Consider the following 26,672-nt stretch of genomic DNA (forward strand, 5'->3'; position numbering starts at 1 on the left):
AAATAAAAAAATATAAATTAAGTATCTCAGTACTGACCACAATTGGTTTTCTGAGTTTGTAAATGCTTATCAACTGGACCATAGTTCCCTGTCTCAGCTCTGTCAATTCCACTAATAGGCAGCTTTTCTCAGAAAAAGACAAGTTCACAGGACAAGAATGCTTGGAGCCATAATTTTCTCCAGTCAGGTGCATAACTGCTTCTGATTATACAGAATCAGTGTCAGCAATGCAGCTAAAACAGGGAAACCTGATGGGCTCCCTTCTTTTTCTGATCATGCTATGAGAACATATGCCCTAGTGGTAGGACAGGCTCAAACATTATTTTCAAGAAAAAATAATTAGCCCGAATGCAGCCTGCTTCCCAACCAGCACAAACTCCAAGGAATCTCAACCTGACAACGAGAAAACATAGAGCAATTTTTGAGAACTGCAACACAAACAGTTCATATAATAGGATTCATAAGAAAAGTGGAGTCCCTGAGCAAGCTATATATTCTGCTTTAGTTTCATGTATTATGGGTATGCAGGCTTAACACACACTTCCATATCTGTGAAAGAATACAGAAAGACAAAAATTCTTGTTTGTTAAATAGTTCATGAACTGTCCCTTACAGATGAGTCATATTCATGGAGACTATAGCATGCATCAGGACTGCAAGAAATCTCTGTTTAAAGATTCAATTGTTCCTGATACACGAATACCATGGATTTCTACATGGTTCACCTGTAACTTCAAATCCCTGCTGTTTGCCAGTATTTTCAATCTCTGCTCAGTCCAATTCTAACAATTTAGATGAATACTACATTGATTCCAACCATTCTCTAGACCTGAACAAAACATATTTGTAGGACAATGTATGACAGAACATATATACTGTAGGACAGATGTGAAGCTGTATTATATACAGCGTTCTTATCCTTTATTCCTTAAAGAAATAACTTGAATACAAGACTTTTATAGTTAAAAGTCTGCCATCTGTCCTTCACCAATGAAAAGGAATGAGGTTATGCAAATTAGGTGATGGTTAATAAGAAAATGGGAAAAGACTGTAAAAATCTTCCATCTAAGATATGCTATGTCGTCACAAGAAAATAAAATAATCCTCATATTTCAGCTTTCTTCTGTCTGCTGAGCTGTAGTTTCAAAGAGATAGTCACAATGAAAGTCAAAAAACTAAACATCAGTCAGTTTGGAGGATGGAAACAATGAAGAAATAGAAATACCCATCGGATACAAATGGGAAAGCAGGAAGAACAAAAAGGAAGTAAATATGAAGCATATGGCTCCTAAAAGCACCTAGAAAACAGTTATGTGAATGCTAGGCAATTCAAATCTTGCTACAGAAAATGAAACAGAGAATTTTTAACTTCCAGATGCCAGTTTATTGATTACAAGACAGTTGGGGTTTGGTTTCTTTGGTTATATAAGGCTGTGGTTTGTTTGTCTTTCAAACACCTACAAGAAGAGGAAAAAACTGCCAACAATCTAAGTACACTTGTGTATTCACTTTAAGGATTACCTTGAGACTTTTACATTTGATAAATACTGTTTCTTTCTTTTTCCTTCTCTTGACTGCAAGAGATTTGACAATAACTGAATTTCTAAGCCTCTGTGGAGAAACACTGGAGAAGCAGTCCCTCACCATTAAAGGGATGGGGGAATTGCTTAATGGGAAGAAGCTCTTCCAAGAAATCTGCATGAGAAAAAATTAGAATAGCAGCTTGTTAAAAATCGAGAAGAACACAAGGAATTACATTCCTGAAGGTTGGGCTCCAAGTTGTTTGCAAAGATAACATAAATTTCAATAGCTTCTTTGACTGCAGATCATAGCTCAGTGAACGGATACAGACTATAAGATCAATAGAAAGACTCTGAGTTTATTTTTTCCCCCAGAAGTAATACCTGATTTGGATCTCATTATATTCAATAGTGAGTGTATTTCTTTACTAAGAATACTCCCAAACCTTATTTATTCTGCCTGGAATCTCACTGCCAAGCTCATTTCCTCTCACTCCCTGTGGCTAAAGCTCTCTTCTGGCCTGATTCTCTTCTAGAAATGACACTTTATATTGATAGCCTAGGCAAAGAGAGTCATCATCAAACTGGCTGTGTCATACAGCCCTGGGGTGCAATGCTGAGAGTGATCACACATCCTGAATACCAGGAATTCTCTCAAGGCTTTGCACAAACCAGAGATAACCTTTTAGTTGCCTTCATGCAATCAAGGTAATGTTATCAACATCTAAATACAATATGTGGACATCACGTACAGTACTCCAGAATCTGAATATATCACCACAGTAATTGAATAAGCATCAGGATACCAGTGCAAAGCAACAATTAATTTTGATTCCCATCCTACTGACAGGGAAACAAAGTCACAGAAATATTGATATTCAGTATAAATGGTTCAGTTGAAGTTCCTAAGGAGAGCTGCTCAAGCCCACAAAGAAGCCACACCCCAAACACCAGCCTTACTCTTGCAGTACTGTGTACATTTCAAGTGTTTTGTGGGTTTTTTTTTTTTTTAAAAATATAACAATGCAGTGACACTCACTTCAACCACTCACCTGCATATTTCTGAAAAGTTTGTATGAGAAACAAATACATGTTTGGAAAAAGAGCAATGCAGTATTTTTTCCTGAACATTTCCTGACCAGAATGCTTCAATTTTGTATTACATTTTATGCCTGTATATGCATTAGTTTCACTTTTAAAGGGCTTAACTTCCTCATCTGTTGAAAATGTAAATAAAATGTATCCCTTAAAATAAATTGCATTTGTTATCATATTAAAAGTTTCTTTCTCATAATGCAAAAATACTATGCCTAGACCAAAACATCTTTTGATATTCCAAAAATTTGTATTTGGAACCTATTTGGACACAAAACAATCTTTTCTACCCAACTTTTCAAAACTGCACATTAAAGGAAAATTTGTCACTTATCTCAGAATAAGCACTCGAAATGTAGGAGAATTAAATTCTTATTTGCTTTAAAAGCAAACCCATTTCTGCTTCCTACACAAATCCTCCAATTAAACCTTTACTTCCAACAAAAACAAAGCAATTTCATTCCCTTTGTTTGTAATAATTTAATTATTTTCCTTATTAGATCCAGCTTTATTTTAATATTTTAGTGTTTTTATGCTATGACTCATTCTGTAGATATTAGAACAGCTTTCTGCCTTTACTTCTGCAGCATAGCAAACATAATTAAAACATATTTGCTGTGATTATATTTCAGCATACACAGAACAACATACATTTTGCTCTTAGGTATAGAATCCCCATTGTTCCTGTAATTACTATGAAGAAATAATGCAAATGAGCCTGCTGGAAACAATTATTGGACTTTTTTTTTAAAGTATATAATGTTATAAACAAGAATTGACATTCTGCTCAGGGATGGACAGCAAACATGCATTTATTGAATGCTTTAAAGACTTCAAATTATCAGAAGATAAGCGGCCATTGTAAACAGTCATTTAATACATATCAGCATCAGATGTGATAAAATCAGATCTTAGATTGTGCTCTAGAATTATGCAGATGAAGATATCTCCCATCAGTGTATCTTCAGGAATAAAAAAAATTAAATATTGTGTTTCTGTGATAAAGGATATCACATCATTGATTTAGGAGCTTCCTGCACCATTTGAGTAAAATATCACAGCAAGATGAGTTAAGACTGGAGTAAAGCACATATATAATACCTGCTGAGAGCACTTCTGGACTTGTATAGGATTTAAAAACACCTTGAAATTTTTTTTAACTTTTAAAGTTTGCAATAAAAGTCCTTGAACTATATCACAGGATAATAAACATTCACCTCTATCTTCTCCTAAATTAGTTTCTTCTCATTTCCAGCAACAGAATTCCCTTCAAGTTACTCAGAAACCCACAATCAAGACAGAAAAATCCTGCCTGTGAAGACAATTGTTTTTCCCCAGTAAGCAATCTCTATTAATCACATACATGTTTTCAGGGTCCAGAAGGACACAGAGGCACAAGGCACTGCAGAAGTCTGCCTCTGAAAAGGACAGGCACAATTGACTCCTGCCAACCAGCACAACTGCAGTACTCAGAGACAGGGAAGTGACAGGGTCACCCCACAGCGTCAAAGCCTCGGATGTTCTGTAAAACCAATTTTGCCTTCTCCCTGCTTTTTTTTTTTTTTTTTTTTTTTTTTTATAGTGTATTTTCTATACATTATTTGAAAATAATATCCTGCTGCTTTATGTAATATCCATCTAAACTTTTCACTGAACACTCTGCTAACCAGGATGTGCAAACCATTTGTACCAAAGGAAAAGATGACAGGAGCCATTCTAGATGAATGATCCCTTAGACAGGGTCACCACTGGTGCTATCTGATTGATCTATAAGGCATTACAGGCAGTTTGCTGGACTAAGGCTCCTCTTTTGTTTTTTTTCACCAGCCCTGGCTGAGTCGACAAATACTACAGAGGATCCAATTGCTTATTTTTTCCAAGGACCAGAGAATTATATTTTCAATATATAGGATATTATTATGAGGAACTCAAGTTTTCATAAACTGCAAATACCATATGCCAGCCAGAGAGAAAACCCAAGACTTCAGTGTGTAAACATGACTGAAGGCTGATGGACTGAGTTTTGGGAAAGGAAAAGACATGACTAGACCTTGTATCTTAGTTCTTCAACAGTTCATTCCTAATCATTTCTTCCTCCTTATCTATCATGGGTCCTAACATGGCCAAAGAATTTTGGAATACAAGTTCTGATGCACAAACCCAGTCGTTCCTGTGCAAAAAAGCTCTGTTACTGCTTTGAATATATTTTACTATAACATGGAATAGGCTGAGTTTGCTCTGGCTTTTGAAAATCTCCAGTTTTAATTTTTAAGTCTCTTTTTGGAACTATGTATTACTGATGTGATCCATATTTTCGCTCTTTCAAAAAGGGCAATTGAAAAGATACCAACTTTCCTCTCAATGTGCCATGATCACAAACTATCAAAAATGGACATAAACCCCAAACAACAAAATCCAAGCTAAAAAAAAAAAAAAAAAAAAAAAAAAAAAAAAAAAAAAAAAAAAAAAAAATTAAAAAAGCATTTTTAAGCCATTCTGAACTAGTATGCTCTCCAACCATTTCAAATGTGCTTGGATATGTCATTATGCTGTGTAGTAGCGATTTTTTGCCTATACCTACACTGAGCAGAAAATCCAATATTATAATTATTCCAACATTCTAAGAATTTCCCAAAATGCCTGTATTGACAAAGTTGCTCTTTGATGGTAAATTTTTATTTATATTTTAGTGATTCCTTTATTCAAAGTAAGGGAGTGGAGAAAAAACTCAAATTATATTTGTTCTCCCTGGAAAGAAAATGTATTTTTGAGAAAAATAAAATTAAACTTCAAGAGCCTTGATATGTTCCTTCTTTTTTTGATGTTTCTGTATTTTAAAAATTGAAAGAAATTTTTACTTGATGCATATCTAAACTCCTTCAAGTTCTGTAGTACATGAGTTTGAATTAAGCTAGCATTATTTTTGAAAGGCTAAGAAGTGCAACCATAGCTTAGCTTTGTTCAACCAAGCAGTGACTGTGCTTTGAACTGACAGAAGCCTTTAAGTGCAAAAGCTTAGATAAGCTGATAAAGATGTAACCAGCCACATCTGCAGTTACTTAGATCCAATTCAATTCAACCCTATCACACCACAAAACTCAGATTCTCTTGCACATTTTAAAACAGTATTACTGTGGGGTAATAAATAATAGGCTTTCATGGATAATGAACTCACAGACAAAAAGCTGAAAGAAACAAAATATAATTTCTTGGTTCCTGTTCCCCTAGAATACAAGTTATTACCACCACAATAAATTCATTACTATAAATTTAAAACCCCAAACTATTTTACTTGGTTATTTATTATGATTTCCCCTTTAACATGTAAAGAGTTTCCCATTCCCAATGTAAAATTAACTGTCACAGAAGAGCAACATATTTTGTAAACAACTCTGTTGTTATATTTACATCTGGCTGAGATCAAGAAGTTTGGCTGACTTTCACTATACGTGCAGGAAAAAGAACAACAGTGGTGTTACCCTGCATTCAGTCCTCCCTAAACCTGGAACTCGGATGTTAAAATGAATGTGGACTACTACCCATTACAGTTTTTCTCCCAGGAAAAAAGGTTGCTGGGTCATATTGCCTCACCCCTTTATTTCTGGAATAAGTCACTGGAATGAACTACATTGGTCAGATACTTTCTTTTTAGAGAGCTAAAAAGCTCCATATCCACAGTACCAGAAAATAAATAGAATAGGAAATGCTACATCTGCACCACCTGAGGATTCTCAAATACCAGGGCAATCAGGACAGAAATTAATCCACACTGGCCCACAGTGGCCAAATCAGTTGAGTAAATGTCTTTTAGCAATCTGTCTGGCATAACATAGTCCATCTGCATTTCATTCTCCTTCTGGACACAAATGAACAATATAAACTCCAGATGTAATTTGCCCTGCCGTGTCCTTACCAAAGTCAATGCAAATAGGCAGTGACAAGTTTCGTGACAACTTTTAATTAAAACAAATAAACAAAGAGGTTAAAATGTAAAAAATAATAAATTAATGTAATTCCATGCTGGTTATAATTTTTTTTACTGTGTGGCTACCAAAAGCACACAGGTAATTTAGTATTTCAAAATGATTTTGCGAATAAATTAGGTGTTGATGTAAAATTGTTAAGTAAATTATTTCAGTAGAAAACCATTCTGGGATACAGTTATGGGAAGAGGTCACATATGCAAAATTCAGCTTTGCCCAATTGATTTCTAATTATAAAATCAGAGGCTCTAGAGTTTGTGGTTAATAGTCCTTCCCTTTAGTCTGAAAAAATAAACTTAGAACGTGCACTCCCACACAAACACACACAAAATGCTTCCCATTGTTTCAGTAAGCAAGTCCATTTGCTGGCACTGTTCAGCTAGGAATGCCTCACTGAAGGCCATCTATGGAATTAAGTCTACAATGGCTCACTGATGGCCAGCTGTGATGCTGCAAATTGTTCCATATAATACAGCTACAATAATGTCCATTTGGGGAAAAAAAAAACACCAAACCATGCAGATTCTACAAGGGCTGAATAAATTTAAATGCCAATATAGTATAATTACATAATATTATGTTTCTCTTTATGAAAAGACAGTGGGCAAAAATTTCATATATTTAATTCATTCATTCTTCAGCACCAAGTGTAGACTGCCAGGACATTCGAGTCTCTTGTCTCATTTATCTTTGCATGAAATCAGACAATTCTTGGTATGAAAGAGCAGCAAATAGTACATTTCTACTTATTAAGTATGCTCAACATAAGGCTGCTTTCTGAGTACATCCTGCACTTTCATAGCAGACAAAAGTGGCATGAAGGTGAGTATACTTTGTCTATAACAGAAACAAATTAGGAAAATCTTGAATATATGATGTGCAAGAGCATTGATTCTCAGGTCTACCTTTCTCTTTTGTACAACAGCTGTATTCAGTGTACATGTATTGCATTTTAGAAATTGATGATTTCTTCTGAGTTTATAATTTATGAGGAGAAAATGCTAGCACATTAATAAACATTGCAAATCTTTTTGTTGGGGAGTAAAAATTCTGTGCTGCATAATTACTCAAATAATAAATTGCTACTCCTTATAACAAGAAAAGAAGAATTGTCTTCCATATAACTTGTCACCTTCAACACTGATATTTACAAATGAATGCATCGAATTATGTTGCTAGAAATTTCATCCTGTGATATTTGCTAAAACGTAGTCATTTTTCTGAAACGAAAAATATTTTCTTAATAAATTATTACTTTCCATTCTGGGCTTGATTTTCTGCAGCATTATTCCACTTGCACATCTACAAGAGTCAGCAGAGCAGAGATGATATTTCTTGAACAAACAGACCTTTCCTTGCTCTGCTCCAGTCCCTTTATTACCCATTCAAAGTTACACAAAGTGATCTAGAAAACAGTGCCACAAATTCAGCTCTATATATCTGAGTAACAGGTTTTTAATCATGTATTGCTACTAGACCAGCTTGCAAGCCAGCAGTCAGATTTTGTGGTGGCATCACCCACAGATGTTTCACAGAAAGTGAGACATGGGGAGTTGTCAACCCACTGTGAATCAATTTATTCATTCTCACCAACTCTCCAGTCAATTTCATCCTTCAAGGTGCAAATTAGAAATACAGATGTATTCTCTGAAAAGCTTTCCAGATTTGTTTTTTTAAAAGCAAGTTAAGAGCCTGTTGGCTCTCATCCAGCACAGTAGCTGTTTAACACTGGAGGAATACTTTCACAGGGAGCCACATTCCCAACTCTGAAGTGAACTTTATAAACATGTATTTATATCAGTTATTATGTCTCTGAAGAACTAAAATCCTAAGATTTCATACCCACACTGAAGACAGGGCAAAATACCTTCTGACTTCCAGCCACTTCTACCACAAGTGGATGTGCAAAGTCCTAAGCCAATACCATTTTATTAAACTCCATGTTTGACACTGTTAATACTGATGGCCAGAATTTGGAGGACAGGAGCTATGCACAACTCCTGCGCAAATGACCAGGAAACTTAGTAGTTTTAAGCTATGTAGAACAGTGAGATATCTTACACTAATTTCAGATAGATTCCATGGGCAAGGACCTGGGATAGAAGGCAAAAAGAAGCTGGCAACTGAGTCATTAAATGATATAATAGAAGTCATTAGAAGTCTGTGATGCAATGAGATGAAAAGCAGCAACAGTTTGTAACATCTGTTGCATATGCTCTAAGCACTGCTGAATGGAACTGTGTTCTTGTAATTTGTTTTTATTTGCTGAGAGAACTTGCACAATTCAACAGATTAAATAAAACAAGTCAGGTCTCCTACTACCCTAATATCAAAAGATTTCTTTTCTAGAATTGCAGTGATATTATGAACGGTGCAATATGAGCTTGACAGACATAGAATAGATTGAATTTACTTGCCTAACTATGCCTCACTTTGGCTGAACCATAAGCACTGTAAAGAACAGGCAAGGAACCCCAGCAGGCTGCTCTGATTTTCTGGGGTATCAGTTGCAACATTGGTTTCTCTTGGTAACACATTTCATAGGACTGAAGAAGCACAATGAAAATGTTTCATTCACAATACACTTGCTACCCTCTGTTATTTAACTAACACTGCTTGGAGCAAAATACCTCATTCTAGCTCAAGAGATATTGCTAAAACTTTCATTAATATACACTTTTCTCTCTTTTTAAACCTTAAAAAATTGAATCTAAAATAATACTATTCTGGATTTGGAAACATTTGTAGCTGAGAAAGTGTGATTTTCTACCAATCACACTGGCACACTATCTCCTTATTTTCATATTCACCTTTTTATTTTAATATGCCTGTAGTAATGAGCCATAGTTACATAAATGTAAACATCAGATAATCCATTTAAATCAGGACACATGAAAAAAATGTATAGAAGCCTAGCCAAAGCAGTACTGCCGAGAAGTAAGAAGTCATAAACATGTACAGTTTATGTGTTTATTATTGCCAGAGAATTCTTAATGTGCTCTTGCAAATAGCTGTAGGATAGTGATTCAGCCAGGGTGAGCATCAGCCAAACCCTAAAAAGGAGGCAAAACAAAGCATACATTTTTCATTTTGTTGAATGAACAGTCTGCTCTGACCAAAACTATTTTAAGAATATGTATTCTACAAAAGCTTTAGGGAGCTCCATGAATGACTGTTCCTTTTAAGGCATAGAAAAAGCTTGTAATGGACACTTCTGTCTCTAGGGAAGCTTTGAAGACTAAAAATTATTTCAGTATTTTGCAGATAGTATGAAATTGTTGCTATACATCCTAACTGCAGATGCACAGATTATATTTAAACCATATTTTTAGAACAAAGAAGTCAAAAAATGAGTTTTGAAGGGGTAAGCTTTTATCCAAATTAACAGGGCAGTGCATGCAGCTGGCTGACTTACAGCTAATGTACTTTTCAGAGCTTTCAACACACTTTGCTGATTGTTTGCTCAAGGCATATGGTTTGAATGAGCTGGGCAGTGCACAGTACAGCTGGCAGACTAGATATCAAAATCTGGCAATAATCCTTGGAGTTATGTGTCACTAAGATATCAAATTTGCCTGAATTTTATGTTATGATTGCTACCATATCAGTGTAAATTTGAAGTTATTTCAGATTCTACTTCAGTAGATCCTACTGCTTCCAATCTTCCAACAATTAGGTGCAGCTAGCCCATGTTGTGGAGGAATGGTCTTAAAAGGGCAAAAGATATTTTGTAGCCAAAATAATTATGAAAAGCTGTTATTAAACAAACCCAGTATTTTCAAAATGGGCAAGTATAATTTTCTCTAGTGCACAGATTGGGAAACTATGACAGGTGCTGTTCCAAATACACATTCATTTCAATCAAGCAAAGAATGGGAAATATTTGGCAGCTTGTCCCATTTTTCCTATTACCTCCCATAACCTAAGTCAGTGGTTTCAGCCTCAGCTCTGACATTCAGCAGCGTCTAACAAAAACTCTTCGGCAATATCTGAATACAATTTCTGTATTAATTTAATAAATAAAGCATTATTTTTAGACTCTCAGCATAATAAACTCTCATTTGCAATGAGTAGATTCATAAATTCATGCTGTTAAAAACTGTTTCCATCAGAAATGGGCCAGCCTCCCATGGTGTCCATTCATATTCAAGTCCTGAACTGCAGGAGGGTGTTTGCCAGTCACAAGTGTTCAGTTGTTATGACAGAGTTTCCTTTATTGCTTCTTGAAAAGCCAATATAGATACCAAGAGTGACTCATCTCAGAGTACATACAACTGCATATTTCTGAGCCTATATTCACAGTTTTTCAGTGAAGATTGCATCACATTTTTATGCCACGTGAGCTCAATGTAATGAATTAAGATGAGTACTAAGAGAAACACAAGTGACAATTTCCCTGGTACAGACATGCACGGCTATGTAAAAATACTTCGGAATAAAATTTGTGTTGTAATGCAAATGCTTCACTGAACTCAAAGAGCATCTCAAGAACAATGGACTTTTTCAAGCAAAATAAATAAAGCACTACATAGCCTCTATTAATCTCAGATACTATTCCTTTAAGTTTGGAAAGAAACTAATTTTCAGAAAATCCTATTTCCAACAGTAGAATTTTCAATAAACCTGTAAGGTTGACAAGTATGTTACATAACAATGATCAGATCGATAATTTTGTGAAAGTATTTTTCAGTAAAAATAAAAATAAATTCCTTTGAAATCTTCCTTTTTGCTATTCCCACAATCCTTTCTTCCTACTCCCCTAATCAGTGCTAATGATAGTAATATTGACCACAGGGGTCAGCACAGATATACTTTACTTGGACAAATGGAAAGTCAATAGTAAAGTATTTCTTTTTCTTTTTTTTTTTTTTTTTCTTTTTTTTCTTTTTTTCTTTTTTCTTTTTTTTTCCCCCTCTCTCAAACCTCAGTTTCCTTATCAACAAAAAGGAATACAGAGAAGGAGAAAGAAGTCTGAGGAAAAAAAACCTTATACATACTTATAGTACTGCCACTAAATTCTGGAACTTTGTGAAGATTACCCAAAACACACAAAAAAAATATGAAATATGCTGAAGTTTGTGGAAGTTCAATTCAGTGGTAGTGAAGCAGAACACAATTGGAAAAGATGAATAGCATTGTTGCCCTTAAAGCAGGGCCTGTTACCCAGTGTGCTATGAGCTTAAATTCGTTTCTGCACAGAAGTGGGTGCTAGGTGGTAAATTCACAAAACTAGCACACCTTCCAGAACTAAGAGGTTTCTTTTATACACAGAAATATGTAAAAATGCTTCATCTCTAATTATCACTTGTATACATAATTAACTAGTTCTACTTCAAGTGACAGTACTTGAAAATTTCACCACAGGCTCAAAGGGTAAGGGGCTTTTTGTTCATAGGGGTACTTCTACCTTATGGGAGGGTATTTTAGTATGTTAATAGTATGTTAATAAATTAAGTCTCATTAGTCAGTGTTTTATACTTAACACTCAAGGCTATAACCATTCTCATACAAAGTTGTGGGAGTACTTTCATCTGTCATGTAGGCCTGTTTCTCAAGGATGGGTTGCTAAATCCCAGGGTTGCATTCTTTCCATTCTCTTGTGTGGTTTTTCCCAAAATTTTACTTATTTTAATTAGTAGCCTACAACAGTACCACTTTTAGATCAACAAATACTGTAATTTGCTTGTACAAGTTCATGGAGACGCTCTCTAGAAAGATGGTGTGGCTCATATTCTGACAATTGGAGATGAACATACCACACCTCTGATTTTACGAGTGGGGCCTTCAGAGTATCTGTACTCTACAGTTGATTTTTAATTTTTTTTATATTGCAGTGTACAATTGTTCATTCCTTTACCTGCAGGGCCTGATCTACACACAGAATCAAAGTACACATAGGCTTCACAAGAGCAACTGAAACACTGAATGCTACTGAAAGCAGCTTTAGAGGAAACAGATTGAAGTACACTTCATAAGACATTGAAAGGAAAGGAAGGAATTTTAGAGGTCACCTCACCTGTGAAGAAGTGTTACCAGAAGATCACAAAATTTTATTTCCTAAGCAACTCTCAATTAGCCACCAGGTTCATTTCAGGTCAATTATGGACATTTTCAGATGGCTTCTTAGATTCACAAAGAGACTTAGAAATCTACCAACTGTATCTAAAATGCTTCTCTAGCCCTGAAACAACTCTACTCCTTTTTCCAGGCTTGTCAGTTTGCATATACCTCAGCCTTCCACGTCACTTGTATGTAAAAATAGACACACCCTCTCACAGAGGGCCCAGTTTATAGAATCACAGAGCTAACTGTCAGAGAACCCGAGAAATGTGCTAACAATTTCCTCATTCCATGTGTTCCTCATATAATTAGATAGGTATTTGAAAATCATCTCCCCCAAGACCAGAATACAAGCAGTAACTTTCACCCCTCTTACATCCCTTCCCCTATGTTATACTATTTCTCTTTATCCCCATTGCTCTATTTTGCTCATTGATGTTTTAATTTTTTGGGCAAAGGGAATAACTTTAAGAATAAACTCAAGACACCTTGAATGAAGGACCTCTTTTCTGGCTATACCCGTGACACAGGAAAGGATCCATTCTGACTCGGATCCATACTCTGAGGTACTTTGTGTCTAAGCTGAAAATCCAAGCAGAGACAGGGATCTGGAGTTTGTTCTATCAGCAAATGAACTCAACAGATTTGCAAAACTATTAGCCAAGTTACCTCATCTCCACTGTTCTTTTAACTTGGGTTAAGAATGCATCTCTTACACTGAGGGCTTCTGTTCTTTATTCTTTTATTTACACTTGCACTGGATTTAAAAAAGCCTATTACTAAATATCTCATTTTAAACAATGTTTTCACAGTAAATTAAGACAATGATTAGCAAACATCTCACTGAGCTAATTATCTTAGAAAACAAGTGTTATAATTAGAAAAATTCAGTGGATATTTTCATGGTTATGCAAGATAGAAAAATATTGGCTTGAGAACATAAAAAATAGTCATGGATTAATCTGACCAACTGAAAACAGAATTTAAAATAATCTACATCTTGGTCTTGGAGAACGGGTATATTCACACTACAAAATTGTTAGTTACCAATGTAAGCCTACAATAGCATTTAAACATGTAACTAACCTGAAGTCAAACTTTTCAGGTAGAACAGAAAAAAAAATTAAAATTTCTTCACTGAGAGATCAAGTGTCTCCTTTAACACAAGCACTGTGCAAAGGGCATCTAGCTTGCTGGGTTACATCCTCCCAGAATCCTGATCAACTGTTTACAGCTAGAGAGTCATATCATCTTTCTTTGCGTTCTGCACTAGCAAGAGCTCTTGATACCAAAGTGAGAACACTCAGTTGCACCACAAACACAGAGACTGAGAGGTTTCATTGTAGGTCTGCCATATACTGGCCTTAAAAGTGTCTGCTCTGCCTGACTGAAACTAGTCCTTAGCATTGTTTCTGTGATTCTCCATGGTTTTTGTTGTTTCCCACTTAAGCATGATTTATGTCAGAAGGTTTGGAACAAAGTAACTGTTCTACAGTGTATTGGAACCAAGACATGCTGATTTCTTTATTTACAACCACAACCCCACCCCCAGTTATTTTTCTCAACTTGATGAGACCTGTATCAAGAATTAGTTTTGAATCCTGAGTGTAAAAAAAAAAAAAAAAAAAAGAATTATTTAGAAAGGCACTAAACTGCTATAGGCCAGTGTTTAAATTATGTTAGATATACACACACAGAGACATATAGGCATACCCTTAGACTAATATATATATTCCCCTGCAGTTCTGTATTAATCAAATGGAATGCCCTGTAGTAGAAATACAGTACTAACAACTCAAAATAGCCCTTTTGTTCAAGTTGCCTTATACAAGCTTATTTGAGTTCTAATTGTGTGCTGAAATTCTCCTTTAATGCCTAGGTCTATTTGAAGGTAAGCTTTTGGTCCCACAGAGACAAAGGAAAATGTGCCAACATTTGAGAGACTTGATTACCTTTAGAAAATTATGCCTGCTCATTTTTCCTAGGCAAGATACTCTTGGGTAAAGTTATATTAAAGAGGGAATAGAAATAGTGTACATCCAAAGAAAATATTTTCCAATTATGCTTCACAAGATGCCGAAAATATTACTTGTGATAGAGGATTATGAATGAGATAATTACTGAGAGCCTAATGTACCTACAGCTACAATAAAGGAGAGAGAAAAACATTAATAAGTGGTTATTGACTGTTCTTCCTACTCTTTGTAATAAAAGGCCAGAACAGAAGCAAGGACAAACCTTTCCACGATTCTGCTGTGATACATTCTATACAAGAATACCCTTTCAACTTACATGGCCTATCATTCATTCCTATAAATGGAAGCATATCAGCTTTTATTTAACACCCAGAACACTTTATGCCCCTCAAAAAACAGCTTAATAGGGAATTTTTCATATTAAGAGTCAATTGAAAATACAGATTTAGAAATATATAGGATAAATATTTCCTCAATTAAATTATTTCATTTCAAACATTTCTAATGAGCAAGCTGCCCTCCTGAAAGAATTGAGACTGATGTTAGATTGCTAAGGTACAGAATAACAAAAGCCTCTTTTACAAATTTAAGTATGGCTCATTATCACTCTTTGATTCTCCAGTGAAATAAATGATAACTGAATGATTTCTAAGAAGCCCTATAAAAGAATATTTGATCTTGGGCATGCAGTATCTCAATACAGGTGTGATCAATTGGGAAGATGATAAAAAAACGATTTAAAGTAGCTGCAGTTCTCCTGCTTCAAAGCAGAACTTGCTACACCATGCAAAATTACCTTTGTTGAATTTTTTTAAAATTTCAGCTCACAATACTGCTGCATCAAGTGTGAAGGTACAGGCACTACAGAAAAGGTTAACAGTATTCCTAAAAGAATGACAAAGGACATGAACATTACAAGGGTCAATCTACATGGAGAGGAAGCTGTGTGAGTGCTATGGTTTTCTTTTGCTCCTACACTTGCTTAGCTCCAGAAAGAGCAACAGTTTCCCTAATGAAATACATGCCCTACTGATTATTGTGGTCCACTCTTCTTAACAGGAAACCTTTTAGTATTCTTTTTGGTACAGAGGTTGTCAGTGCTAAATACAAAGAGGACTACCAGATGAGTCAGTATTTGTATTCTTAGAGGGTGACAACCTGCCTTCCTGAAGTTACATCAGAGCTTTCCTCTCACAAAGAAACTGCCCTTGGAAGCTGAACCTTAAGACAAAATGGAGCCACCTTATCCTGCTTCAGAGTGGGGATAATATTCTCTCATGTTTTCCAGTCTTTCTGCCTTTTTCTTTTTTTTTTTTTTTTTTTTTTTTTTCCTAGAATGTACAAATGTATTCCTGGTTCTGCATAGAAGAATAAATACTGACTCAGTCCAACTATGTGTTTTTTCACTTTACAAGTATGAAACATGCATCTCATGACACATTCAAACACTGCAGTGAACCTGTTGCCTCAAAGCAGGCCTCTGAGTCTGACTAATAGAGCAAAATTTTGCTTTATTTTCCATCAGACTTTGTTCCATAGAGAACTGTTTATTACAATATTTGTGCAGAATGCATTTTATTTAGATAGCAACATTTATTCACAAAAATCCCTTCAAAATCCGAGTATTTGTTTACACATATATGCAGCTCAATACTTAGCTTTTCTTTGCTTATTGGTAATTTGCAGTAACTAGCAGGTGGTCTTCTGGAGTGACAGAATTTAGGTCAATTACAAAATGAGGACTTAATGGGATGATCAGTGCAGCTGGTTTCCGTATAGGATGAGAAGCGTAATCCTGCCTAAAAAATTAGTGTTTGTCATTTTCTCTTGCTATTTTTGAGGTACAATAACTCCACTGTGTCAGTAAGCCTTATGTTCAAAGTAAATTTAAGTGTACAAGTATGTTACTATATCACATCTAAGTTACTTATAATACTGTTATTTGCTGGACCACTCCTCAGTTGCTACAGAGCTCATAAAACTGCACTCCAGGAGTGCTCTAAGGCCACGTAAAACATTCTAAAAATTTGCACAAGAAACAAAACCACGAGTTTCCTTTAAAGAAAGCTATGGCTTAAGTCTCAATACTGTCTATAAACCTTTTAATGCCAAGTAAAATTTGAGTAAATGTTCTAAGTTATTTAACTACTGTTTACTCATATGAAAACTCAACAAAAAGTAAAGGTCCTTGTATATTTAGATCAGCACCTGCTCTCATTTAATCAAATATTCTAACAAATCTATGGGTTACCTAAAAAATTACTCAAGATCCATTAATTAGCAGAAATAAGCTAACAAATTTCAAATATAGTGTTGGCATTAAGCGTTATTTCAGATGATTTTGCATGAAGGAAGAAAGAAGCATTTTGCCTCTGGATATTGTATTTTCTTCTCCATATGACAAAATGACAATTGCCAGTTGTGCCAGTGGTCTACATTAAGTGCTTTAGACAGTATAATAAATAAAGAACAGGTTGATCATAAAACAGATGATTTAAGAAAAAAAATTTAAAAACCACTGAAAAGGAAATAGCAAGTAACTGTATTCAGAAAACTTTAAAAAAACCTTAATTAGTAGATTTCCATTTAACTATTTGAGCTAAGTAATATCCAGTTCTGAGAATTGTGCATTATGCTTTAATACACAGGGTCATGTTGCATTATGTTGCGGATAATTCCAAATGAATTTATTAAAAATAAGGTGTGGTTCTTGGTCTGGGTGTATAACATGCCATAGCTCTTAAAGCATGTAGCTTGATAACCTTTGAAAATAAGAGGGAAAGAAGAGCTATGGTTTGGTTCAATTCTGTGTACTTCATGTCTGGATGCCCACCACGAGTTCTAAATATTCTAAAATTCACTTTTTTTTTCACTTGGGAGCAGTACTCCTCCTGTAGATAAGCAGTTTTCTGAGCGAGGGAAAGAAAATATGACAATATCATTTATGGATTTAAACCAGCAGATGACTAGGGCACTCTGAACTGCTGAGAAGCATCTTTTGCTGATTCTACCCACAACTGGGCTCCTTGCCTCCAGTGATGTGCTGTCAGTCTTTTATTTCACTGCATTCCTCCTCATTGAGGCAATTGAACAGCAAGAGGCAGCACACCAAGTTGAAACACAAACCCTCAGCTGTGCTGCTTTTCACCAGGGACTGGGTGAGTAACAGTTACTGGGCTCAGCCCCTGAAACAAGAAAAGAGATTTCTTGCTGCTCCTAATGATTCCACCAGTTAATTCAGGAATGGCACTGATAGTCTCCAGGGAGAGCTACACTTACTTTTTCTTAGCTGCTGGCATGCCTGCGAGAAAATAAAGGCTTTGAAAGAAATTACGGAAGGGGAATTTTTACACTAACAGAGAGTCCTCAGGAAAAAGGAAAGTTACATATCACTGCAGGCATTCCTCAGGGATCACCAAGAGGCTACTCAGATACATAAAGATTTCCTTAGGTATCTTCAGTAAAAATTTTCTACATTTATTTTCAATGCCACATACCATACACATTGCTTTCAAATAATAACTACCTTTAAAGGCTGCCTAAGATACTAATTGCACCAAAATACTTCCATACTGAAGCTAGACTGCTTCACATCCAGATTAAATTGCACAGCATCGACATCACTGGCTTTGTCAAGAAAAGAAACCCTCTAAAGACCAAAAGACCCTCAGCTATGAAGTCTGTGGTTGGTTCCACAACACATTATGCCTACCTGTTTCATCTTTCACTTTACTATAACAGGAAAAAAAAAAATCAACTCTAAAAACGTGACTCAAATTCATGCAAACTTTTCCCCATTATTTTCACATGCAAACTAATTACTGTGAATGTCTATTTACTACTTTCTAAAAGTACAGAGCTGTCCAACACCTAAAAAGCCAACCTTTCTCAGATGTAATTCAGTTCATGACATGTGCCCCACTTCAGCTCCAGAGGTCTTACTGGAATCTTAAGTACCCTAAAGGTCCCAAAGCATTTCCCATTTTAATGCAAAACTACTTTTAAGGTTTTCATTACAAGAATCCATGGCAAACTGAGGAACAACATATCAGGACCTGAAAACAAACACATTTCCACTTCACTTGTCAAAGAGCAACACATTCTTTCACTTTTGGGAAGTCACAAACATCTGAAAGCTTTTCAGTTGGCCTATGGGAAATATGTTTGTCAAGTTCAGAAAGGACAAACTTTTAGCAAAAAAACACCATCACAATTGGCACTAATTGGTAGTTAAATTGACAGCTGGAACAGAAGCATCCTGACAGCACCAGAGGTGGGCCCTACAGGTAGAAACTAAAAACCATTTACTAAAGCAATGTTGAAAAGACTAAACTATCATAGGACATCTGCAGAATATCATGTAGGAAACACTATTTAATCTTTCATACTGTCACTTCAGCATTTTGCATTAAACATTTCAATTCTCTGTGAGAAAGATAAAGTGTTTAGATCAATATATTGAACAAGAGTACCAAGCTTCCAATTCTTCATAAACAAAAAAATGCCCAGTATTAGCTATTCTTTTCAGAAGATTAGAAATCTTTGCAGCTTTAGAAAAATATGACAAGGAAATTCAAGCAAATAATGCTAAGTAACATCAGGAGCACCCATAGTGTAATCATGTCCACCATATATACCTTTCTTTAAAAAAGCAGCCTCAAAAAACAAAAAAATCTGAACAAAAAGCCCCACTCAACTCTTTGAAGTTATGACACATTTCAGCTTCTGGGAGTTTATTAAACATAAGTAGGAAAATTAGTGTACTATTACAGTTGCAAAACAACAACAAAAATCTAGGGCTCAGCAAGCACTGGTGACTTTGCAACATTTCAGGCAACAGATATGTTATGGCTTGCATTTAAATCATAGATATAGCAAAACATACAAATGCATATTAGAAGGAAAAGAGGGGAACCTATACAATATGGCGTTCTGATTTTTTTGTTTTCTAACTGTGAAAACTTTAACAATGCATTAATGTAGGCCCATGTTACACTCTATGGTAACTACACCAGGGGTATACCACACCTTTTTCTTGCCTTCAGGCAAGATATAATTCATCCCTAAAGTAATCAGAGCTTTAGTTACATCCTCTTCAGGTTCATATCACTTCAGCACAACGGTATTTCCAGGCAGCCGTTATAATTACAAGCTTAATGCAGGAATAAAAAGAAAAACGTATGGAAATAACTTATTTAATTAAAACCTTGTTTACTTTGTATATATGTAGTACTTGTAGTTCAACAGAACTATTTATAATTTTAAGCAAATAAGATTTTACCATTTCCTTGTTAAGAGAGAAAATGTATGTTAGCAGTGAAATCAAAGATCACATAAAGCATGTGGTATGTAGGACATACAGCTTGAAGCTATTTATAAGTGCTCTCTGCATTTCCAGGTTTGGTTTTTACAGTAGCAAAGCCTGAAGTACTTCAATGTGAAAACAAGTCCCTGTCTGCCTTTAGCAGAGGGCTATGAGGATGATGAGGGGATTGGAGCATCTCTCCTGTGAAGCAAGGTGAGAGATCTGGGTCTGGTTAGATTGGAGAAGCCTGAGAGGGGATCTTATCAATGCTTATAAATCCCTGCAGGGCAGGTGTCAAGAGGATGGGGCAGACTCTTCAGTGGTGGTCAGCAACAGGGCAAGGGGCAATGGGTACAAAGTGGAACACAGGAAATTCCACCTGAACATGAGGAAAAACTTTACTGTGAGGGTGAGAAAGCACTGGAACAGGCTGCCCAGAGAGGTTGTGAAGGCTCCTTTTCTTGAAGCATTCAAAACCTGCCTGGGCACCATTCTATGCAACCTGCTGGAGGTGAACCTGCAGGTTTAGCAGGGGGGAACTGGGCTGGATGACCTCCAGAGGTTCCTCCTAATCCCTACAATTCTATGATTCTGTGAGAGTTACTGCTAAGTACCGTTCTTGAATATGAGACTGTCCTCATCCCTAAGTATTTCCCCTTGATGCTTACACAGATCTACCCTTCTGTGATTTTGTACTCCTCCTACAAGAAAATTACTTCTCCTCCAAAGGTCTGAACCTAAGCCCCATACATCAAGGCAAAAATTGCTATCGCTCTAAAAAGCAAATTTTACCAAGCTCCCTCATCCTATAAGCCACAGAAAAAAAAAAAATCTACATTTAACAGAGTGAAAAGACATGTCATGTAAGTCAGAAGCAAGGAAGAAAAAATCCACAGTCACAGATAAGACATGTTTACCTGAGGCTTCCCCACAGTAAAGAGTTGACCTGGTTGCCTTCTTTCTGAGCCTCAGTAACACAGTTCGGTTTCTTTCCTCCTCTGTCTGGGACTTTCAGAGCAAGTTCAGGAGCTAGCACACTTTTTCTACCAACCACATGTCGCAGATGTGACAGAGCAGCTGTGCAGGTGACACAGGTTCTGGTCCTCCCTGCCTGCACAAATCATAGAGACTGTGTGCAAAATACACTATGTTGTTTTAGGACTGGAAATAGGTGAACTCAAATAAGTCTGTGGAAGGTTCTGGGAGAAGCAGGGGAATACTGCCAGAGGAGTGGTATCTCAGAAACAGCCCTGATCTGATGGACCATTAGTGGCTTTTTATGTCTGCACCTAACTGCTGATCCAATTTTCTTAGAAGTCAGGGAATATTAAAAAAAACCCAAAACCTAAAATACTTCTGTCACTTGAATTCCCTCTGTTGTTCCCTTTGTTCATTTTACTTAAAAATGACAACTGCTAACAAACCAACTACCCGAGATTTTTGCTTAAAAACATCCATTAAACCAGATCCTATCCTACTGAAAACATCACAACACATGTTCCGTAAAACAGGAGCTACAAGTACATACCCCAAGCCTGGTTTCCTAATGCTTTTAAGCTCTATGTATTTCACTGTGAATTTGGTGGCTGTCTTCTGTAAAAGAACAGTGGCTACACCACAGATTTCACAACACATCTGCCATGGTGCTCTAATTGCATGCAGAGGAGACTGAGAAAATGCAACAGTGTATATCAAGTGAAAGTTCTGTCTAACTAATCAAGTCCATGGGGACATGTTAGAGAAAACTCCCAAATTTAGGAATCACCCTAAGAGATTATTATTCTTACAGATGTGTGAACTCAACTAGAGCTGCTTATTTTGTTTGAGATTGATCCTACTGAATATGGTGGCAAAAAACTGATGTTAAAAGTCCGTATTGCTCAAACTCATTGCAAGGAGTTCTAGAATGAAAGCATAAAATATTCTCCTATCCTTCGAGTCATTGAAGAAAACCACACTTACAGGAAGTTAAATTAAATACTGCCATTAATGTCACCCCACATTCTGTCATTTATTAGAACAAATACATTGGAAATTCATTTGTTAATATATATTAATGCAGAACAGCAATGATTAAGTACCTTTGAAGAGTGTGCAGTTCTATTGCAACACTTAAAATTCTGAAGAAGTGTCATTATACCTAGAACTTCTTTATCTGAGAAAGACTGAACACCCTAATAAAATATATTATTTATTTCTGTAAATCCTATATTGCTAAACCTTCTCTGTACCTCAGAAACAATGGTATTATGTTTTTAATTAACAGAATTAATGCATATACTGAAAACTAAGAAAATATTTAGAAAGTTTTTTTTTTATTTAATATATTTATTTATTATTTAATATAATTTCAGTTTTCAGTTTTACTTTTCTGATGTCTGTTCAGTTCCATTAGCATCAAATGCTCCTGCTCAGTGCCTTTCCACCCACTGACCTAAAAACCTAAAAAAGTATCAATATTACTTTGAGCAGTTCTTAAGAGCTTAATTTTCAGTGGGCTTTAAAGATATGAGAACATACATTTCTGCTTTTGGGTATATTATTTGTTTGTGCAAAAACTTGTTTTTTTAATTTACTGCCTAAAGCACATAATTACATGTTTGCAAAACCCATAAATGACTATGAAGAGTACCATGTAAACTCTAAAGTACTGTAGAAGGCTAAAAGAAATTTTAAACAAAGCCTGCATAAAGTTTGCTCTAAGAATGTTCCCTTTGAAGCAATTAAATGTCAAATAACAAATTTGGTTTAGATTTTACTAGCACTTTAAACACGTTTATATGTGTTTTTTACAACACTGCCCCTGTAATGGCACATATATGACCAGAAAAAATAAGCAAATTGGTGGTATGCACGTTTAGCAACCCTCTCTCCATGATATGAAGTCTCCCTAAGTTAATTCACTGTACCATATTTTACAGGGTGCACTTCAAAGTCGGTTAAAAGAGAAAAAAGGGAAAATCAAGTCCCTAAATCATAGGGCAGGAATATAGTTGAAAAAGAGCCAGAGGATGAAGGAGATACCCCACATATGCAAATCCTTTGTCAAGGGGCAAAACTGAAAGGTTGGAGGAAGAGTATAAGGAGAAGAGAGGTGAGAAGGCACTAGGTATGTGCAAATCTGCTGCGAGTTCTGAAAAAAAGGTTATTTTTAAATTGCTAAATTGCAAAGAATAAAAAACCTGTGAGGGTGACAGAGGACAAACCATAGTCCAACTTCATGGAGGAGAGCATTTTGCTTGTGACATGCTGTACACCTTTAAAGTTTTGGAAAGAAGGATTGCCAAGAACTCTAATTGAGGGCATTTCTGCTTTATAGTCAGGAAGGATTAAGGGCAGCTCTGAAAGATGTAGAGTACTTCTGTTCCCACTGACTACAGCAGTTTGAAAGCACTCATAGTACTCATAAACCTTAGAAAAGAAAAGTAAGTAAAAAATACAGATGGTTATTTTGGGGAGAGTGAAAAAAAAAAAAAAAAACCCACATAAAACAGGCAAGAATTACAAGAACATTTTGAATCTTTTTCATGAAAAAAACCAAGGATTTCTCCCTATGGGAGCAAATTTCACTTTTTGCTCATTTCAATCTATATCATGCAGTGTTTTAGTTATTCAGCAGTCTGAACAAATAGATTTTCACAGCATTTTAGAGCAACTAATTCTATTCAAAATGTCAGCAGGTGGGATAATGTCTTTATTGGTTTGGCTTGGTTTAGCTCACCCATTTTTATTCACTAATGACTTGAACAATTCAGGATATTATACCCAACAAAAAATTTAATACTGTAGAAAAATAAAGACTTTGATACATCCTGAAAATCAAAGTACTATAAAGTGTCAAGTCAGGATTCTCCCCAGCTACTCAGAAGAAACACAAAGTAATTTTTAAAGCCTGACCAAAATATTCTGAAGAGAATGGTTTGGATAAAATAATTTTACGTCTGACATAAGCAAAATGCTATCTGAAATTAAGATATTTTACTAGCTACAGAAAAAAAAAAAAAAAAATATATATATATATATATAAAATACCCAATATAAACGTACCTTAATGCAGTCCTCAAAAGTAACTGGATATAAAGCTTGTTACATCTTCTGATCCTAAATTTCACCACTGGAAAGTGGCTACAGTAGGGAAAACTTAGGAATGCACTTGATCCATGTTCTCTTCAGTAACATATAGAGCTATTGATAATGCCTGTATTATAGTACATGCTATTCATTTACCCAGAATATTTCCAACATTATAATGAAATTAACTGATATCCATATTTTCTGTTCGCCAGATATTTTTGCTCAATACCAGTAGCCAGATAGCATGACAATAATTTACCTGGTTATTCAAAGGGAACTGAACTACTGAGATAAACAATCAAGGTATTCATAACTACTTGCTATAGGTCAAATGTGTTTAGGAACAGACAATTCTTTTCAAAGAATAATTTTCAAGATAATTCATTCCTAATGAATGCAGATAGCCCATGATCTCTTTTTAGAGAAAGTGCAAGGCTGATTCACTGACTAGGGGTAATACACTGACCTACAGAATAAGCTAATGCATAGTAACAGTCAAAGGTTTAAGGCAACAGGCAAGCTATGACACATAGAAAAGCATGAAAATTTCCCTTGTGTTATCTGCCTAACTTTGAAAGTAAATTACAAAATCTGTGGCAATAATGTTATTTCACAAGCATGCATATCAGGACCTCCCTATAAACCAATATCTTGTAATTTGCTGCATGTACCACACGCCCCTTTTTGGGTTTGTTTTTAAAAACTCTCAGAGCATAAATAACTTCTGTCTAATCAGACTAGAGACAGAAAATAACCTGTGGGTGTAACAATCTTTTGAATAAATGAATAGGAACATATTACAAAAAAGCTGATTTGGTGAAAATCTTCAGCTAACAGTGCTGAAGAGTGGTGGCTAATGATATTGAAGAAAGGACATGTAAGTATTTGTGTATTTTATCTAACTGAATATGTATAATTTTGCTGTGAATAGTAGGTAAGCTAACTAGGAAACCATATCCTTAAAATGAGGTACATTCAAAGCACTAAGTATGGATATATGAGATAAATTTCAGAATAACAGACCACCTTAAGTCTGAATTTCATAGAAAAGTCCATGACTAAAGACCTTTACATGCTGTACATTTACATACTCAGAGGAAAAAAAAAAAAACAAATCTTGCCTTACCCGGCCAACTAGTATTGGTTCAGGTCCAGAAAATTCTTCTAATACAAACATTTGATTCCAAACCCAGCCTCTCTTGGAACGGTTCAAAACTCTTTGTTCTTCAGTTAGCCTTTTTAGTCCTGAACTGGATCCAGTTGGTAGTACTTGAGACTGATTCATTGGAGCCATATAAATGGAAGGAAGGACAGTAATCCATAATATTATTAATGGAGTCCATGTATCCATAAGCATTTCCGTTAGTCTTTCTGGCATTGTACCCCAAGCTACGCAAATCACCACAGAAATGAAATTATTATTTTGCTTTCCTCCAGACTGAAGCAATCCAATTCATCATGCACTACAGAACATTTACTTACAGCTCCTCCATGTGTTTACAGCACAGTCAACGTAAAAATAGCTTAGATTATAAAAACGTGATCCTTTGAGTTTTCCAATCATTAAAGGTTCCTGGTGGGGGAAAAAGAAAAAAGGTCAAGTCAGAGACTAAAGAGCTTAGGAAAGCATTCTGAAAGATCTTATTCACTTTCATATCATAAACAAGCCAGATGAGGTTTTAAACTTGCAGTACATAATATTAGTGCATGTTAAATGGATTTTTGAAAAATAATTTAGGGATTCTGTGAATTTATTCATCACCTGAAACAGTGAGGGAAGACCCAGGCAAATGACTACACACACTCAGAGAAACATTCTACTTGCAGTTTGTTTTGGGGTTTGATGAAGTGCCTGGCCTTCTTGCTAGTTTGTATGTTTTATGTACTCAACTATAAACCCTTAGCATATCAAATAATAAAAGTCAAATAAAATAATGTTCTTGCATACATACTTACTCTCCTTTCCTCCACAAATTAAAAAAGAAAATTATTTCTCCTAAGCATACAAGGCTTCAGCAGTACATTCTCATTTCAGTCATTATCTAGCTGCAGCAGCACACAGCTCAGCAAAACACAGCTTAGGCCATTAAGTCCACTGTAAAACCCATGATCCACAAACCAGACCACTATCAGAACCTTAGTAAGCTCACTTTTATGTACATCCACACCACAGGGCTCTCAGTGTGTGTCTTTCAGAGAACACAACTATCAGATTTTACTTCAAAGGTAGTTTACTTGATGGACACTAGAGAGCATTTTCCCTTTCTTTCCCCACCCATCATTTCATGTATTAGAAGACCACATCAGATTTCATCTCAGTGTAGAGATTCCCTGAAAAGGGACAATAGTAGGGTTTGCTAATGCCACTGTGACTGGCAAAACCTGAAATGCAGCTATGGATCACTTAGAAAGGTAGATGGGACATGGTTCAAGGAGAACGACTGAATTACAGTTATTCTAATGAGGCTGGAGTTAGAAAAAAAGAAAAATAATTCCAGCTACATTCGACTGATTCATATCCAGACAATCTCTTAAGAAGCCACTGTATATGAAATAGGTAGAAATAACTACTCTTAAACCTACTTTGGGTCTTAGGCTGTTTTTTTTTGGTTTTTTTGGTTTTTTTACATTTTAAAATTAATTCCTACTATTGCATATC

At 35.6% G+C, this 26,672-nt stretch overlaps 1 protein-coding gene across 2 annotated transcripts in view; it reads right to left on the reverse strand.

Moving 5' to 3' along the window:
* Positions 1 to 26,672, reverse strand: part of CDH8 (cadherin 8) — a 141,097-nt gene that overhangs the window by 100,776 nt on the left and 13,649 nt on the right. For both annotated transcript variants that reach the window (XM_071756671.1, XM_071756672.1), the window contains exon 2: positions 25,140 to 25,586. In XM_071756671.1, the coding sequence (XP_071612772.1) occupies positions 25,140 to 25,391 (252 nt within the window). In that variant the 5' untranslated portion in view covers positions 25,392 to 25,586. The remainder of the gene's footprint in view (positions 1 to 25,139; positions 25,587 to 26,672) is intronic.

Source organism: Heliangelus exortis, chromosome 13 (assembly GCF_036169615.1).
Source record: "Heliangelus exortis chromosome 13, bHelExo1.hap1, whole genome shotgun sequence".
NCBI classification, from domain to species: Eukaryota; Metazoa; Chordata; class Aves; order Apodiformes; family Trochilidae; genus Heliangelus; species Heliangelus exortis.